This window comes from Lipotes vexillifer, unplaced genomic scaffold (genome assembly GCF_000442215.2).
Source record: "Lipotes vexillifer unplaced genomic scaffold, Lipotes_vexillifer_v1.1 scaffold426, whole genome shotgun sequence".
Classification (NCBI taxonomy): domain Eukaryota; kingdom Metazoa; phylum Chordata; class Mammalia; order Artiodactyla; family Lipotidae; genus Lipotes; species Lipotes vexillifer.
In genome coordinates, this window is record NW_006779491.1 from 1,421,069 (window position 1) to 1,439,184 (window position 18,116).

Genomic DNA, 18,116 nt, shown 5'->3' on the forward strand with positions numbered 1-18,116 from the left:
GCTGAACCTTAAGTGGATCTGCTGTAATCCTCTTCCCTTCATCCCCCAGGGAGGATGAGCTGGTGTTAAGACTAATGCAGCTGTTAATCCTATTTCCTCCCAGCCATGATCTGCAGGAGCAGCTGGGTGGAGGCTGTCTGGGCTCTGAACAGAGAAAGAAGGGACCATAGCTAGAGTGGGTGTCCCAGGAGGCCAGGCCAGAGCAGATACATTGAGTATGAGACAGAGACTTCTAACTTCTGCTAGCAGTGGCTCAAGCTGCTTTGAGAGTAATTGAACTTCCCATTACCAGAGTTATGGGAGCAAGAACCAAAGACCCATTCCAGAGCAGAGGGTGGACCAGGATTCCTATCTGGGGTGGAGTACCTTACAGCTGTGCAAGACCAGAATTCTGTGTGAACAGTTGCTGCCTCTGAAAGCTAACCAACCAGAGGGGAAAGACAAAATACATATGCTGGGGACCTATCCCTTCCAGACAGATGGTGCCAATCACCACATTTAGCCCACTGGCTCTGCCTTCTTCTGGACCTACCTCTGTCTTTCCTGAGCACTTGGAGACCTTCAGCCCAGACCCACATCTAGGTAGCCTCCGTGTCTGCAGCCTTGCACAGGTCTTGGATTCTGAGCTGTAGAAGGAAGATGGTGAGATGGACAGAGCCTGGGCCTTCTGGGAATGCCACAGGGTTTGGAGAAGCCCAGAGGCTGGGGAGGGAAGTGCAGGTGGGCATTTCGATGATCCCGGCCTCCTCTCTTAGTTCCTCTGAGGTCACCTGGTCCAGCTCCTTTCATCAGTGAACAGACCAGAGAGGAAACTTGAGTGCAGAGAGACAGGAATGTTTGCGAGGAAGGATGTGCATCCCAGGTGGGAAATGCAGATAAGATAGAGTTCCTTCTGAGGCCTCAGAGGGCTTTGGTGAGGAGACAGGCCTTGGAGAATTGGAAAGGGGTGTGGCTTCTAACTTTGCCTCTCTTGCAGAGAAGCCCCGCCCATCGAGGCCATGGAGGTAGAGTCTTCGGAGGAGAGGTCCCCAGCCCCTGGCTACAAGCGCTCTGGCCGCCGCTATAAGTGCCTGTCCTGTACCAAGACGTTTCCAAATGCACCCCGGGCAGCACGCCATGCTGCCACACATGGGCCTGCAGACTGCACAGAGGAGGTGGCCGAGGCAAAGCTGAAGCCAGAGACAGACCCCAAAGCGGAGGATGCCAGCGGGGACAAGGTGTCAGGTGCAGCAGCGAAGCCTCGGCCGTATGCGTGCCCGCTGTGCCCCAAGACCTACAAAACGGCACCAGAGCTGCGTAGTCACGGGCGCAGCCACACGGGCGAGAAGCCCTTCCCTTGCCCCGAGTGTGGTCGCCGCTTCATGCAGCCCGTGTGCCTGCGCGTGCACCTGGCCTCGCACGCCGGCGAGTTGCCCTTCCGCTGCGCGCACTGCCCCAAGGCCTATGGCGCGCTCTCCAAGCTCAAGATCCACCAGCGCGGTCACACAGGCGAGAGGCCCTACGCCTGCGCTGACTGTGGCAAGAGCTTCGCTGACCCCTCGGTGTTCCGCAAGCACCGGCGCACGCATGCAGGCCTGCGGCCCTACAGCTGCGAGCGCTGCGGCAAGGCCTACGCTGAACTCAAGGACCTCCGCAACCACGAGCGGTGAGGGCGCTGGGCTGGGTGGGGGGCAGCTGAAGGGGTTGGGAAGAGCGCACCAATAGCGTGAAGGCGTTGAGTCCCAAAGATCGGAAGGAACCAATGGGAAAGTGAGTGAGGCAGAGCTATGGGGGCAGAGGGTGAAACTGGGGTCTGATTGGCCTGGGTTCCTTGACTAGGAAGGGGGCGGGGCTTGAAGTTGGGCTGCTGCCCAGGAGGTACGAGTGGGGGCCGGGTCTGTTGAGCGCAGGGATGGATCTAGAACACCTAGACACCCAGCCTGAAAGTTTCTTACTCTGAGGTACAGACCTGTGGCCCTTAGGGGATTGGGCCAAGGCCCCAGCGATGTTAGGGGGCCCTAACGTACAGTATAGACAGGCGGCGGGGGTCGGGCGATGGGCTGCCACCTTCACTCCGGGCCTCTCCACTTCCACAGGTCCCACACTGGCGAGCGTCCCTTCCTCTGCTCAGAGTGCGGGAAGAGCTTCTCCCGCTCGTCCTCGCTCACGTGCCACCAGCGCATCCATGCGGCGCAAAAGCCTTACCGCTGCCCGGCCTGTGGCAAGGGTTTCACGCAGCTCAGCTCCTACCAGAGCCACGAGCGCACGCACTCTGGCGAGAAGCCCTTCCTTTGCCCCCGCTGTGGCCGCATGTTCTCCGACCCCTCGAGTTTCCGGCGCCACCAGCGGGCGCACGAGGGTGTGAAGCCCTACCGCTGCGAGAAGTGTGGCAAGGACTTCCGGCAGCCGGCTGACCTGGCCATGCATCGGCGGGTGCACACAGGCGACCGGCCGTTCAAGTGCCTGCAGTGTGACAAGACGTTCGTCGCGTCCTGGGACCTTAAGCGGCACGCGCTGGTGCACTCCGGCCAGCGGCCCTTCCGCTGCGAGGAGTGCGGGCGAGCCTTCGCCGAGCGAGCCAGCCTCACTAAGCACAGCCGGGTGCACTCGGGTGAGCGCCCCTTCCACTGCAACGCGTGCGGAAAGTCCTTCGTGGTCTCGTCAAGCCTGAGGAAGCACGAGCGGACCCATCGCAGTAGCGAGGCCGCAGGGCCTCCCCCGCAGCAGGAGCTGGTAGTGGGGCTGGCGCTGCCAGTCAGCGTGGCAGGGGAGGGCTCAGCAGCCCCGGCAGCAGGGGCTGGGCTCGGGGACCCTGCAGCAGGGCTGCTGGGGCTGCCTCCGGAATCGGGTGGTGTGATGGCCACCCAGTGGCAAGTGGTGGGCATGACGGTGGAGCACGTGGAGTGCCAAGATGCTGGGGTTGGGGAGGCTCCTGGTCCCTTGGGGGGGGCAGGCGAAGTGGGGGGTGAGGAGGTGGACGAGAAACCACCACAGTTTGTATGCCGGGAGTGCAAGGAGACATTCTCCACGCTGACGTTGCTGCGACGGCACGAGCGCTCACACCCAGAGCTCCGGCCCTTCCCCTGCACCCAGTGTGGCAAGAGCTTCTCAGACCGGGCTGGGCTGCGCAAGCACAGCCGCACCCACAGCTCTGTGCGCCCCTACACCTGCCCCCACTGCCCCAAGGCCTTCTTGAGTGCCAGCGACCTGCGCAAGCACGAACGTACCCACCCTGTGCCCATCGGGACCCCCACGCCCCTCGAGCCCCTCGTGGCTTTGCTAGGAATGCCTGAAGAGGGGCCAGCCTGAGTCCCAGGCCCCCTCTGCCACACTCCTGGGAGCTCCGCCCTTACAGGGTGCTTCCTGAACCTCCCTTTGCCTCAGCTCACTCTTAGACTCCAGATCCATCCCTTCACCCCAGGCAGCTAGCTCACCTTCCTGACAAAGAGCTGGGGACAATGGAGGCTGGCAGCAGCCTCTGAGAGACATGGCTCCCTCTGAGCACCACTCATTAAAGCATTCACTTTGACACTGGGTTGTCTTCTGTGTTCTGGTCGGGGGTAAGTAATGGGAGTTTGGGCATCAGATAAGGTTCAGTGGAGATCCCTGGATTGACAAATTAGAAACTAGAAGGGTCTTTGGGTGCACTGTTTTCTCTATGATTCAGAAAGTCTTGTGACAACGGGTTCCATGGTCAAGTAAGTACAGGAAATTCCTGTACCCTTATTGGGGATTCTTGGTGATCAAAGTATATTAAAGTCATCGATAAGTCCTGCAATGAACAAATCTATTTTGCTTTGTTTAGCCCACACTTACTTGACCTGTTACTGAGTAGCTCTACTGTCTTTTTGCAGGTAATAAACTGAGGCCCAAAGTTAGTATATTTCCCACAAATTGCAGTAACAAATTAGAAAATACACCTGGGGTCCCATTCACAATAACAACAAAACCCATAAACTACAAAGGAGTAAACCTCACAAAAAACATGCAAACCCTGTATGAAGAAAATAGTATCTCTGTCCTGAAGGATATAAGACCTAACTAAATGGAGATATACCATGTACCTGAGTGGAAAGTTATTATTAAAAGATGTTGATCCTCCAGTTTAATCCTTAAGTTCATTGCCCTCCAAAAGAATTTTTTAACAAAACTTGAAAATCCTAAATTCCTGTGCAATATATATATTTAAAAACAGTGGAGGGGACTTCCCTGGTGGTCCAATGGTTAAGACTCCACGCTCTCAATGCAGGGGGCCCGGGTTCGATCCCTGGTCAGGGCACTAGATCCCATATGCCGCAGCTAAGACCCAGCACAGCCGAATACATAAATAAATAAATATTTTTAAAAAACAACAGTGAAGCTGTCAGGACTTCCCTGGCGGTCCAGTGGTTAAAACTCCGTGCTTCCTGGGGCTTCCCTGGTGGCGCAGTGGTTGGGAGTCCGCCTGCCGATGCAGGGGACATGGGTTCGTGCCCCGGTCTGGGAGGATCCCACATGCCGCGGAGCGGCTGGGCCCGTGGGCCATGGCCGCTGAGCCTGCGCGTCCGGAGCCTTTGCTCCGCAACGGGAGAGGCCACAACAGTGAGAGGCCCGCGTACCGCAAGAAACAAACAAACAAACAAAAACCTCCGTGCTTCCACTGCAGGGGGCAAGGGTTCAATCCTTGGTCAGGGAACTAAGATCCTGCATGCTGTGTTGCCCAAAACAAAAACAAAAAAACAGTGGAAATGATGTATTTGACACTCTAGATAATCAAACACCAAAGCACTGGAATAAAAACAGGAAATTACTGACACAAGAATAAATTAATAGAATGGGGGAGAGGGTTCAAAAGCAGCCCTATTTCTGGGAATGTAGTTTATGATAAATATGATTATTCAAATCGGGAAAAATGTAGGCTGTTAAATAATTTGGTAGTTATAGCCATGCTCTGGAAGGCTACATAACTTTTAAAGTAATTTTGCAAAGACCAAAAATGGAAAAACAAAAACGAGGCGCCACATTTAGTGTAAACTGGGAAGATGATTTGATGTTTATCAAAAGTTAAATACTTCATGATGTGTGTAATCATTATGCTGTACGCCTTAAACATACAGTACTATATGTCACGTCTCAAAACTGGAAGAGGGGGGAAAAAAGCAAACAAACACATTTTTTTAAAAAAGGTTAAATGCATATACTCTCAGCAAGTACACCTCAAAGAATTTACATCACAGATTTCCTTTTCCAGTTCTGTGGCAAAACTGAAGATGAAAGATTCTTCGGTGCAGCAAAATTTGTGATAACTGGGAACACCCTATATGTCCATTAGCAAAGGACTAACTATATAAGGCCTCTGTAAGATATATTATGCAACAGTTTTTTTAAAAAATGAGGCTTATCAGTAGTGGGAAGCAGCCGCACAGCACAGGGAGATCAGCTCGGTGCTTTGTGACCAACTAGAGGGGTGGGATAGGGAGGGTGGGAGGGAGACACAAGAGGGAGGGGATATGGGGATATATGTATATGTAGAGCTGATTCCCTTTGTTATAAGGCAGAAACAAACACACCACTGTAGACCAATAAAGATGTTAAAAAAAAAAAAAAAAGCCAAGAGAAAGAAAAACACAAAACTCAAAAAAAAAAAAAATGAGGCTTATCAAGACTTACCTGGCGGCGCAGTGGTTAAGAATCCACCTGCCAATGCAGGGGACACGGGTTTGAGCCCTGGTCCGGGAAGATACCACATGCAACAGAGCAACTAAGCCTGTGCGCCACAACTACTGAGCCCATGTGCCACAACTACTGAAGCCCGTGTGCCTAGAGCCAGTGCTCCACAACAAGAGAAGCCACCACAATGAGAAGCTCACACACCACAGCAAAGAGTAGCCCCTGCTTGCCGCAACTAAAGAAAGCCCGCAGGCAGCAATGAAGACCCAACACACACAAAAATAAGTAAATAAAAATTTTTTAAATGTTTAAAACAACGAGGCTTATTAATCTATGTTGTTGATCAATATTCAAAAAATATGTCAAGTGTAAAATAGTGCAAAGCAGTGTGGTTAGTATGCTCCCATTTGGGCCGAATTACACATAAGTGCTCAAATTCCTATAGAATGTTTCTAGAAAGATAATCAAGAACTGATTCTGGACTATAAATTCCAACCACCAGGGCCTTCTGCATTTATAAGCCAAAACAAAGCCAAAGGTCAGAGTGAACCAGATCCTTCTTTCTATGCTGTTATCTGTAGACTTGGGGGCCACCAAGTTGGCAGCCTTAGGAAGTGCCCGGTGTGCCACTGCCAGTCATGGGGACTAGGCAGCAGCTGGCTGTAGCCCAGGACTGGTACACCAGGTAGCACCTGGAGCAGAAGTACTAGGTATCCCCTTGGTGTCAGGGGCCTCACTCAGTGTTGTCATGCCCAGGCCCTCATTCCTGTTCTCCACAGCAGAACAAGGGGGCCACATGGCAACAGCAGGGACCAGTGTCATGGCTGCAGAAAGAGGGCACCAGTTTGACCAAGGACACTCACTGCCCATAACCATATCCAGAGCAGGAAAGAAACAGACACTGGACTGGGGGATTGAAAGCAGGGGAACTTTTGTTTACTACTGACTTGATTTTTGGCCTTGAGCAAGTTGATTTATCTTGGGGTTTGGGGAGGCACCTTTTAAAAATAGGTGTAAAGATACTATATACACTAATCAACAGATATCCCTGGGTATCTATCTACAGTGAAGGATGGAGTGGGTCCCCTGGATGTTCAGAACAGATCCACAACTCCTGCTCCCTTTCTGGGCCCAGACAACACACCCATCCCTTGGTCCCTTTTCTCTTACACCCCCAGTATCCCATACCCTAGTTCCTGCTCCATGAGGACTCAGTCTGACTTTCAAAAAATTAATAGCATTATTAAAATATAATTCATATACCATACAATTAACCTGTTTGAAGTGTACAATTCAGTGTTTTTTTGGTATATTCACAGGGTTATGCAACCATCACAGTCTAATTTTAGAATATTTTCATACCCTCAAAAGAAACTCCATACCCATTAGCTGTCACTTCCTATTGATCCAAGCCCCTCCCCCCACCAACCCTTTTCCCTCAGCCCTAGTCAATGGCTAATCTACTTTCAGTCTCTATAGGTTTGCCTATTGTGGACATTTCATGTAAATGGAGTCATACAATATGTGGTCTTTTGTGACGGATTTTTTACTTGGCATAATGTTCTGAAGGCTCATCCATGTTGTAGTTTGATCAATTCTTCATTCTTTTTTATTGTCAAATAATATTCCATTGTATGGATATGCTACCTTTATTTATCCTTTCATCAGCTGATGGACATTTGGGTCTCCATTTTTTGTCTATTGTGAGTAATGCTGCTGTGAACATTCACCTACAAGTTGTTTTGTTTTTAATGAACTGAGCCTGTCTTTTTTTAAAATACATTTACTTATTTTATTTTATTTATTATTTTTGGCTGCACTGGGTCTTCATTGCTGCGCGCGGGCTCTCTCTAGTTGTGGTGAGCAGGGACTACTCTTCGTTGCAGTGCGCAGGCTTCTCATTGCAGTGGCTTCTCTTTGTTGTGGAGCACAGGCTCTAGGTGCGCAGGCTTCAGTAGTTGTGGAATGCGGGCTCAGTAGTTGTGGCTTGCGGGCTCGGTAGTTGTGGCTCGCGGGCTGTAGAGCACAGGCTCAGTAATTGTGGCGCACAGGCTTAGTTGCTCCGTGGCATGTGGGATCTTCCCGGACCAGGGATCAAACCCATGTCCCCTGCATTGGCAGGCGGATTCTTAACCACTGCGCCACCAGGGAAGTACCTGTACTTTTGGGTGGACAAATTTTTCAATTCTCTGTGTGTATATCTAGGAGTGGAATTGCTGGGTCATATGGTAGGTAACTCTATGTTTAACCATTTGAGCAACTGTCAGACTGTTTTCCAAAGTGGCTGCACCATTTTACATTCCCACCAACAGGGTATGAATGTTCCAGTTTCTCCACATCTTCACCAACAGTTGTTATTATCTGTCTTTTTTATTACAGCCATCCTAGTAGGTGTAAATTTGTTGTTTTGATTTACATTTCCCTGGTGGCAAATGATGTTGAGGATCTTTTCATGGGCTTATTGGCCATTTGTATATCGTCTTTGGATAAATATCTATGCAAGTCCTTTGCCCATTATTATTATTTTTTTAAATTTGGCTGTGCTGGATCTTAGTTGCGGCATGCAGGATCTTTTGTTGCAGCATGCAAACTCTTAGCTGTGGCATGTGGGATCTAGTTCCCCGACCAGGGATCAAACCCGGGCCCCCTGCATTGGGAGCACCAAGTCTTAGCCACTGGACCACCAGGGGAAGTCCCCCTTTGCCCATTTTTTTTAATTGGATTGATTCTGTTGAGCGGTAAGACTTATGTATTCTAGATACAAGTTCCTTATGATTTGCAAAAATTCCCTCCCATTGTGTGGGTTGTCTTTTTACTTTCTTGATGGTGCCCTTTAAAGCACAAACATTTTTAATTTTGATGATGTCCGATTTGTCTATTTTTGTCTATTTTTGCTTGTTCTTTGAGAGCCATATCTAATAACCCATTTCCTAATACAAGGTCATGAAGATTTATGCCTGTGTTTTCATCCAAGGGTTTTATAAACATTTACAAAGTTTATAATTTAGTTATAAATGTAAAAGTTTAAAATGCATAAAAGTTTTTTTCAAATAAACTATGTTTTTATAGCTAAAAGCTCTTACATTTAGACTTTTGATCCATTTTGAGTTAATTTTTGTATATGGTTTGAGGTAAGGGTCCAACTTCATTCTTCTGCATGTGGATATCCAATTGTCCCAACTCCATTTATTGAAAAGACTATTTTTTCTCCACTGAATTGTCTTGGCTTCATTGTTGAAAATAAACTAACTGTAAATATAAGGGTTTATTTCCAGACTCTCAATTTTATTCCCTGGGTATATATCTTTCTTTATGCCAGTATCACATTGTTTTGCTTACTGTAGCTTGGTAGTAAATTTTTAAATCAGGACCTGTGAGTCTTCCAACTTGTCCTTCTATTTCAAGATTAGTTTTGTTTTTCTAGATCCCTTGCATTTCCATATGAATTTTAGGATCAGCTTGTCAACTTTTGCAAAAAAGAGAAAGAAAAGCAAGCTGTCTGGGATTCTGATAGGGATTGCATTGGCTCCGTAGATCAATTTGAGGAGTACTGTCATCTTGATAATATTAAATCTTCTGACCCATGAACATGGGGTGTTTTTAAATTTATTTAGATTTTAATTTCTTTCAACAGTGTTTTATAGTGTTCAGTGTATAAATCTTACATTTCTTTTGTTAAATTTATATAGAAGTATTTTATTCCTTTTGTTGCTATTGTAAATGGAATTGTTTTCTTTCTTTTTTGGATTGTTCATTGCTAGTGATGAGAAATACAATAGATTTTTGTACATTGTTCTTGTTTTCTGAAACCTTGATGAACCAGTTTACTAGCTCTAATATTTGTGTGTGTGTGTATTCCTAAGGATTTTCTATATACAAGATCATGTCATCTGTAAAATGAGATTGTTTACTTCTTCTTTTCCAGTCTGGATGCCATTTGTTTCTTTTTATTGCTTACAGTGTTAAATAGAAGTGATGGGAGAAGACATCCTGATCTGAGGGGGAAAACATCCAGTCTTTCATCATTTAAGTATGATGTTAGCTGTGACTTTTTCACAGATGCCCTTTGATAATTAGCAAGTTAAGGAAGTTCCCTTATTCCTAGTTTCTTAAGCTTTTTTAAAACATCAAAGTTGTTGGGCTTCCCTGGTGGCACAGTGGTTAAGAATCCACGTGCCAACGCAGGGTACACGGGTTCGAGCTCTGGTCCGGGAAGATACCACATGCCACAGAGCAACTAAGCCCGTGTGCCACAACTACTGAGCCTGCGTGCCACAACTACTGAAGCCTGAACGCCTAGAGCCCATGCTCCTCAACAAGGGAAGCCACCGCAATAAGAAGCCCGTGCACCACAAGGAAGAGTAGCCCCAGCTCACCGCAACCAGAGAAAAGCGTTCACACAGCAATGAAGACCCAATGCAGCCAAAAATAAAATTAATTAATTAAAAAAAAAAAGAAAATCAAAGTTGTTGGATTTTGTCAAATGTATTTTCTGTGTCTATTGAGATGATCAGAGGGTTTTTGTTCTTTATTCTACTAATATTCTTTATTACATTAATTGATTTTCAGATGTTAAACCAACCTTGCATTCTTGAGATAAATCCCACTTATATAATCATTTTTATATATTGCTGAATTTTGTTTGCTAGTATTTTGTTGAGGATTTTTACATCTATATTCATAAGAAATAGTGATCTGAAGTTTTCTTTTCTTGTGATGTCTTTGTCTCGTTTTGTTATCTGGATAATTCCCAGACAGTCTGACTTTGGCCCTCACTTTTCTTCTGCCCCAACTTCCTTTAATTCCCTGGCTCTCTGCCAGGACTGTCCCAGGTAGTGAAAGCATCTTGGGAATGCAAAATTCATAGGCCCCGCTGCTGGGGCAATAGCTGGCATCCCTCCTTAGTCTGTACTTTGGACTTCAGTCATGATCCCCTCCCCAGCTGAATGTCTGCATAAACTGGGACTCCTTGCAGGAGAAAACTCCAGAACCAGGGCTGAGGCAGAGGTAAGGGAAGGCAGCAGGCTTTGTAGATGGGGCGGTCATTCTAGATTCAACCAAGGAGATTTGGAGACTTGTTCTCAATTACTTATGCACAGCCCACTCTCAACTAAAATCCCTCTCCCTGGAGCCTGCTTTCCATTCAAGTCCTATCCCAGCTCTGACCTCATCTCTTACCTACTTTTTACACTCAGCGGGCTCCAGCCATGCTGGCCTTCTGTTTATTTTCTTCCCAGTCTTGGGACCTTTGTACTTGCTGCTTCCTGGGGATGGAACCCATAATCCTAGATTTGCCCATGATGCTCTTTCTGTTCAAGTCTCAGCTCAAATCTTACTGCTTCTACTGCTGCATAATAAATGACCACAAACTTAACATCTTAAAAACAACATCCATTTCTTATCTTATGGTTCTATAGATCAGAAGTCCAGGCTGACTCAGCTGGGTCCTCTACTTAGTGTCTCATGAGGATGAAGTCAAGGTCTTGGCCAGTGTGAGCTTTTATCTGGAGGCCCTGGCATAGAATCCACTGCCAGACTCACCTGGGTTATTAACAGAATTCAGTTCCATTTGGCTGTAGGAATGAGGTCCATGTTTCTTTGTTGGCTGTCAGCCAGTGGTTGTTCTCAGTTTCTAGAGGCCATCTACCTTCTCTGGCTAGGAGCCCCTCCCTCTTCAGCAATGGCACATTGAGTCCTCCTGCTTCAAATTTCTCTGACTTCTGTCTTCCTCTTCTGTAGCTAGCTGGAGAAGCTTTTCAGCTTTTAAGAGCTCATATGATTACATTTGGCCCACATGAATAATTCAGGACAATCTCCCTATCTTAAGGTCAACTGATTAGTAAACTTAATTACATCTGCAAAGCCCTTTTTCTCGTGTTAGGTAACATATTCATAGAGATTAGGGCATGGAATCTTTGGGGGCCATTATTCTCCTTACCACAGTTCACCTTCTAGCCCTCGAAGATTCATGTCTGTCCCACACACAAAATACACTCACTTCCTCCTGAGGTCCCTAAAAGTCTCATCCCATTACAGCATCAAGTCAGAGTAAAAAAAAAAAAAAATCTCATCAAACCAAAAGTCCCCAGTCTCATTATCTAAATTAGATGCAGATGAGGTTCTGGGTATAATCCATCCTGGAGCACAATTCCTCCCATCTGTGGACCTATGAAACTAAAGAAACAAGTCATGTACTCCAACATGCAATGCTGAGGCATGCATAGGGTAATAGTTATAGACATTCTGGTTCAAAAAGGGAAGAAATGGAAGGTAAAAAGGAGTCACTGATCCAAAGCAATTTCAAAAGCCAGCTGGGCAAATTTCTTTAGGTGTCCAGGCCTACAAGTAACCCTCCATGGCTCTGCTCTGCCTTCTGAGCTCTCAGTTCTGCCCTTTGGATTAATCACCTCCCCTAAGACACTATTCCTGACTATCTTTTAGAACAGCCATCTCCAACCCCTTCTAATTTTTTGTCACAACACACTGCTTAATTTTTTAATAATACATGTCCTGGTTTTGGGATGTCTTAGCTATTTCTTTACTTGTCATCTCCACTAAAATATAAACTCCATGAAAGCAGAGACCTTGTCTGAATTTTCACCTCTATTTCTCCAGCACCCGCCATAATGCCTGGTGCGTAAGTCTTGCTCAATAAATATTTTGGGAATAAATGAAAGAATCAGTTAAATGTGGATTGGGGTGGTGTGGTATGCTGAACAATGGCCCCCTAAATATGTCCACATCCTAATCCCTGGAACCTGAGAATGTTACTTGACATGGTAAAAGGGATTTTGCCAATGTGATTAAGTTAAGGATGGTGAAATGGTAGATTATACTGGAGTATCTGGATAGGCCTAAGGTAATCACAAGGGTCCTCATAAGAGGGAGACAGGAAGGTCAGAGTGGGAGGAGAAGGTGATATGATAGAAGCCAAAATTGGAATGATGTGCTTTGCAATGGAGGATAGGGCCACTAGCTAAGGAATGCAGGCATCAGTTAGAAACTGAAAAAGGTAAGCGAATGGTTCCTCCAGAAGGAGCCAGCCCAGCCAACTCCTTGACTTTAGCCCAGTGAAAATAATTTTGGATTTCTGACCTCCAGAACTATAAAAGAATACATGTATGTTGTTTTAAGCCACTAAGTGTATGGTAATTTGTGCCAGGAGTAATAAGAAACTCAAGTTCCATTGCCTAAAGCAAACCATAGCTGATGTCAGTGGAGTGGGGATATATAATCTTTTTGTATGGAGGGGCCCCACAGGGAAGGCCAATGAGTTTTTGAACAGTTGAAAAATCTTCCCCCGTCTGCCCTCTTTGTCACAAATACTGTCTTTTGTGTTTCCTCCACATGCAAAATAAATGCATCCCCATCTCAAGGCAGACCACCCAAATGACCTATCTAATCATGGCATCAGGCTCAAATCCAGGACCTCTGATAGTCTCTATATCAGGTCCAGATGTGGCATCTCTTGATCCAGAGACCTATGACCCAAAGTAAATAAACAGATAACTAGATAGATAAAAAATTAGATAAATAGATCAATCAATCAATAACAAGTTATCTCTGTCCCCTCCACCACATCCAACATATGAAGTGGAACAGGGACAGGATAATAGCAGTAAACATCCTCATTCAGAAGGAAAAATGGGAGACAGAAGTTACTGGTCTATGATAATTCTAAAAATCCTGCTGGGCAGATGTTGAAAAGGACCCCCTCCTTCCCCTAGGAGTGGGACTGCTTCCTGGGACTAGTTCCCTAGGTCATTCTTCTCCATGTCCTTAGCACTGCTTTTGTTTGTTTGTTTATTTGGCTGCACCGGGTCTTAGTTTGGTCTTAGTTGCCGCGTGCGGGATCTCCAATTGTGGCATGCGGGATCTTTAGTTGCAGCATGTGGGATCTAGTTCCCCGACCAGGGATCGAACCCAGGCCCCTGCATTGGGAGTGCAGAGTCTCAACCACTGGACCACCAGGAAAGTCCTGGCTCTGCCCTTATAATGGCCCATCCTTTTCCATTTATTCTCCTTGGCCACATTTGAGAACACCTGGAGGTTATGCCTTTCTTTAATAAGGCAGCTTTCTTTTTTTTGCTTTTTTTTTTTTTGCGGTACGCGGGCCTCTCACTGTTGTGGCCTCTCCCGCTGCGGAGCACAGGCTCCGGACGTGCAGGCTCAGCGGCCATGGCTCACGGGCCCAGCCGCTCTGCGGCATGTGGGATCTTCCCGGACCGGGGCACGACCCCGTGTCCCCTGCATTGGCAGGCGGACTCTCAACCACTGCGCCACCAAGGAAGCCCCAGACATGCCTCTTTTTCGACTTAGTTGTAGGCAAATGGAGAGGTACATTCTTAATCTCTTTTCCCTGAATCACTTTGTATAACTAAAAGGATTTACTGGAAACCACTTCGACCAAGTCAGAGGTTTTTACATAAGGCATGAGAGCCATACACTTGATATGGCCCTTGCCACAAAGATGAGTTTGTTTTTTGACAATAAATTTATTTATTTATTTTATTTTTGGCTGCACTGGGTCTTCGTTACTGCGCGTGGGCTTTCTCTAGTTGTGGCAAGCGGGAGCTACTCTTCCTTGCAGTGCGCGGGCTTCTCATTGCAGTGACTTCTTTTGTTGTGGAGCACGGGCTCTAGGCACGCAGGCTTCGGTAGCTGTGGCTCATGGGCTCTAGAGTGCAGGCTCAGTAGTTGTGGCGCACAGGCTTAGTTGCTCCATGGCATGTGGGATCTGCCCCAACCTGGGCTCAAACCTGTGTCCCCTGCATTGGCAGGTGGATTCATAACCACTGCGCCACCAGGGAAGTCCCACAAAGATGAATTTTAATAAAACTTTGTGCCTTAACGACCTTGTCAAGTTGTATCTTTCACTGGTTAAAAATTTGGATCACTTGCCTGGAGTTTCTATATTCTCTTCCATTTCTGCTTAAAAACTGGCCAATTATATTCTGAGTCATCTCTTTCTTACAGTAACTTGTCAAATGCACCCAATAGCAACCAAGGCATGCTACCAATATTCTCTTTCCCCAGTTTTTTACCTAAAGCTCTAAACTCAGTTGGACATTATTTATACTCTTAGTTCTATTCCCAGCTTACAGTTTAAAAAAGTGCTTCACCACTGCATAACCACATCACCATCCTTCCAGCTTCCAATGGTAGTTTCCTCACCAGCCACTGTCCAGCTCCAAAGCCAGTGACACACAATTCCGGTTTATTTTTTATTGTAGCAACACCCCACTGCTGGGTAATAATTCTCTAACAGTTGAAAGGACTGTTGATGTGCTAACAACCAACCTCAAAATATCAGTGGCTAACAGTAAGAGAAGTTTCTCATTTACATTACACATCATTTTACAGGTGGGCTACAGCTCAGCTTCATATCCTGTTAATTCTGGGTTCCAGGCTGAAGAAGTCTTGATCTGGCAACTGACAGTTTCATGGCCGAGGAAAAAGAGAAGGGAAGCTCTCAGAATACTCACTGGTGCTTAAAGCTTCTATTTGGAAGTGGTACTTTGCATTTCTACTCATATTCCACTGGCCATAGCCAAGCCCATTGTAAGTGGGGCATGAATGTATAATCCTCTTAAAGTGAGGGGCCCAGTAGGAAGGACAGCATATATTTGGAACAATAATCTACCACAGGGCTGTACCAGAAACTGATATCAATCACTGAACTCGTCCATTCTTGCTTCATATGCACTCTGCTGCAGCGTTTTGTACCATGTAACACCTCTCATACATCTTGATCAAGGGTAAAATCTTGACTCAAGGTAGACAATTCATAGGTAGGTCAATGTAGCCTGACCTAGACCAGTCAGGTTCCTTTTCTTAAGAATCTGAACCATGAAATATTCAGCGGGTGAGGGAGTAAGTGGAGAGGGCTTGCAGGTGAAAGGTGATACAACATGATTTGGAAAAGCCACAACTAACACAGGCCATGTTCCCTGAAAGCTGGGCTGACAGCAGCCAAGCCAGGATTTCAGTGCAAAACCTGCCCTTAGCCCCTCACTCAGGTCGGTTTCCCACAGGGAAGGGGTATATGCAAGGGAGCCTGTGAAACCTCCGGTGCACTTGTCTTCTAAGTCTGCTCCAAACTTGTCACTCACCTGTTCAAAAACCTTCTATAGGGGCTTCCCTGGTGGCGCAGTGGTTGAGAGTCCGCCTGCCGATGCAGGGGACACGGGTTCGTGCCCCGGTCCAGGAAGATCCCACATGCCGCGGAGCGGCTGGACCCGTGAGCCATGGCCGCTGGGCCTGCGCGTCCGGAGCCTGCGCTCCGCAACGGGAGAGGCCCGCGTACCGCAAAAAACAAAACAAACAAACAAACAAAAAAACCTTCTATAGGTCCCCACAGCCCACAGAAAAAGTTCAAATTGTTGAGCCCGGCATCCGAGCCCTCGCTTGGCCATCTAGCCACCTCTTCCAGGAGGTTCTGGACGGCGTCCTGGGTGAGACGGGTAAGCAGCCTTTCAGGGTGGCGCTGTGCAGCACGGCCAGGTGGAAGACACACGCTGCACGTGGACACCCAGCTGCGTAGATGTGGCAGTCTCCGCGTCGGCTTGACAGTCTCTATCAGATTCCAGTAGGTACCATGGGTCGTGCAGTTTGATTCTGAAGGCAGAAAAATGGGGGATTGGACAAAGGCGACCAAAAGGACAGGATTCTGCTGAAGAAACAGGCCGCAAGGGGAAGAGATGGAGAATGGAGAATCAGGGAAGCGCAGAGGCTACGCGTCCAAATCAATCTTCCCCTGGGGCAGGATCCATCCGGCTCCGCAGTTTCCCCATTGGGTGGGCATCCAGAGTGTTCGAACGCTTCTGAAAATGAGGAGTTCCTTCCTGTAGGCGTCTAGAGTTTCTTCTGTACACAGGACACAGGATCTCAGACAGGACGAAGGCGTGGGTAACTTCCCAGACTCGGCCAGCCCCAAGTCCGGGCAGCTAGGGAAAGCGACCCGGCCACGCCTTCTCGCGGGAGGTCCTGACTCCCTGCGCACGCCCGCCAGTCTCTCACTGGCCAGCCGCCTTCCGTCTCCTTTGGCGTTTTGATCATGCCCCTTGAGCTCTGTGATCCAATCGCTTTTGGGTGCGACTGAGGACTCGCTCTGAGGCCCCGCCCACATGAGGCCCCGCCCACATCAGCGTCCTCTAATTGCTGTTTAATACCCGGTGCTCACTCCTTCAGGACGCCCTACGAACCAATCCTGATGCTCTTCAGGAACAACATTTAGGTCCTCTAGTCAGCCGTTTTCCAAGTGGCGACCGGGCTACCCTTCAGCCACACCCCGTACACTCGGGGCCAAGCGTACCCTCGGATCTGGCGCAGGCACCGAGCAACCGCCATTCTAGGGCCACAGGGAGGCGCTGCAGGCGGGCGCCCAGCCACGGATGGAGGCTGAGCGGTCCTGTCCCATGTCACTGGAGCCCAATCCCGCCCTCTGACCCCTCCCCCATCCCAGGTCCAGGGGCGGGTCCGAGTCTGCACCAACGACCACACAGCTAGCCCTTCATCGCTCGCAACGCCCCGCCCCGGCACCCACGTGTGCACCCCGTACTTGGTGGCCGAAGCGAGCGGTACTGCAACCAGACGGGCTGGGCTACAGGAGCAGCAGCGGTGACCTGTGGGATCGAAAGTGCGATGGGACAGGGCGGCTGGAACCCGGCTCCCAGACCTTGGTCAGGATCAGGCACCTCCCTGTTTTTACCAGGCCTCGGACCCAGGAGCCCTGAAACTAGGTGTCTGGGGACAGGTGCCACACCCAGCTGCAGAAACTAGGCATGGGACTTGGAACTCTTAGACATTTAGAGTGGAAGCCTGGAGCTCAGGTGAGTCATGGAAACCCTCTGCCTCCTCTACCCGCGTCAGCCACAAGACCCCTGAGAAACAAGGTGAGCAGATGCAGTGCCTGGCTCTCTAACCTGAACTCATATAAGAGGCAATGCCTTTTTCTGGGCACAGGGACTGGCCTGTTGAACCCTTTGCCTGGCAACCTCTTCACTGATTCTTCCCATAACTGGCCCCTCCTCACTTGCCATGCCACTTAAATATCACCCCCTCTGAGACAGGCCCTTCCGAGTCCACTATATCCAAAGTAACAGGCTCAATTACTTTTTCACAGTGCCTCTTCACACACACACACACACACACACACACACACACACACACACACACACACACACACACACACACACACACACACACACACACACACACACACACACACACACACACACACACACACACACACACACCCACCCCCCAGTCTGAGCCCCGACACCCTGAAGCTGCTGAAGGAGGAGGGTTGAGCCGAGGGGCACAGCCAAGGTTAGGGAGCCTGCGGGCTCCCCTGCCCTTCTCCAGCCTTAACTTCCCTGCCCCCACTCCCCCCCCCCATCCCCCTTCTCCAGGACATCCAGCGCTTTGTCCTTCGATCCCTGGGGGAGAAGAGACAGGCTTACTATGCCATGGAGAACCTGGGGGCG

General features: G+C 48.3%; 1 protein-coding gene across 2 annotated transcripts in view; it reads left to right on the forward strand.

The window, feature by feature from the left end:
* The window catches only part of ZNF668 (zinc finger protein 668), a 9,161-nt gene extending 5,400 nt beyond the window's left edge, over positions 1 to 3,761 (forward strand). The window contains exons 1-3 of one of the 2 annotated variants that reach the window (XM_007452697.1): positions 344 to 642; positions 977 to 1,645; positions 2,076 to 3,507. In XM_007452697.1, the coding sequence (XP_007452759.1) occupies positions 999 to 1,645; positions 2,076 to 3,288 (1,860 nt within the window). In that variant the 5' untranslated portion in view covers positions 344 to 642; positions 977 to 998 and the 3' untranslated portion in view covers positions 3,289 to 3,507. Of the gene's footprint in view, positions 1 to 343; positions 643 to 976; positions 1,646 to 2,075 lie in introns of those variants that run through there. The other variant, XM_007452696.1, reaches the window with a different exon arrangement.
* The last annotated feature ends 14,355 nt before the right edge of the window (positions 3,762 to 18,116 follow it).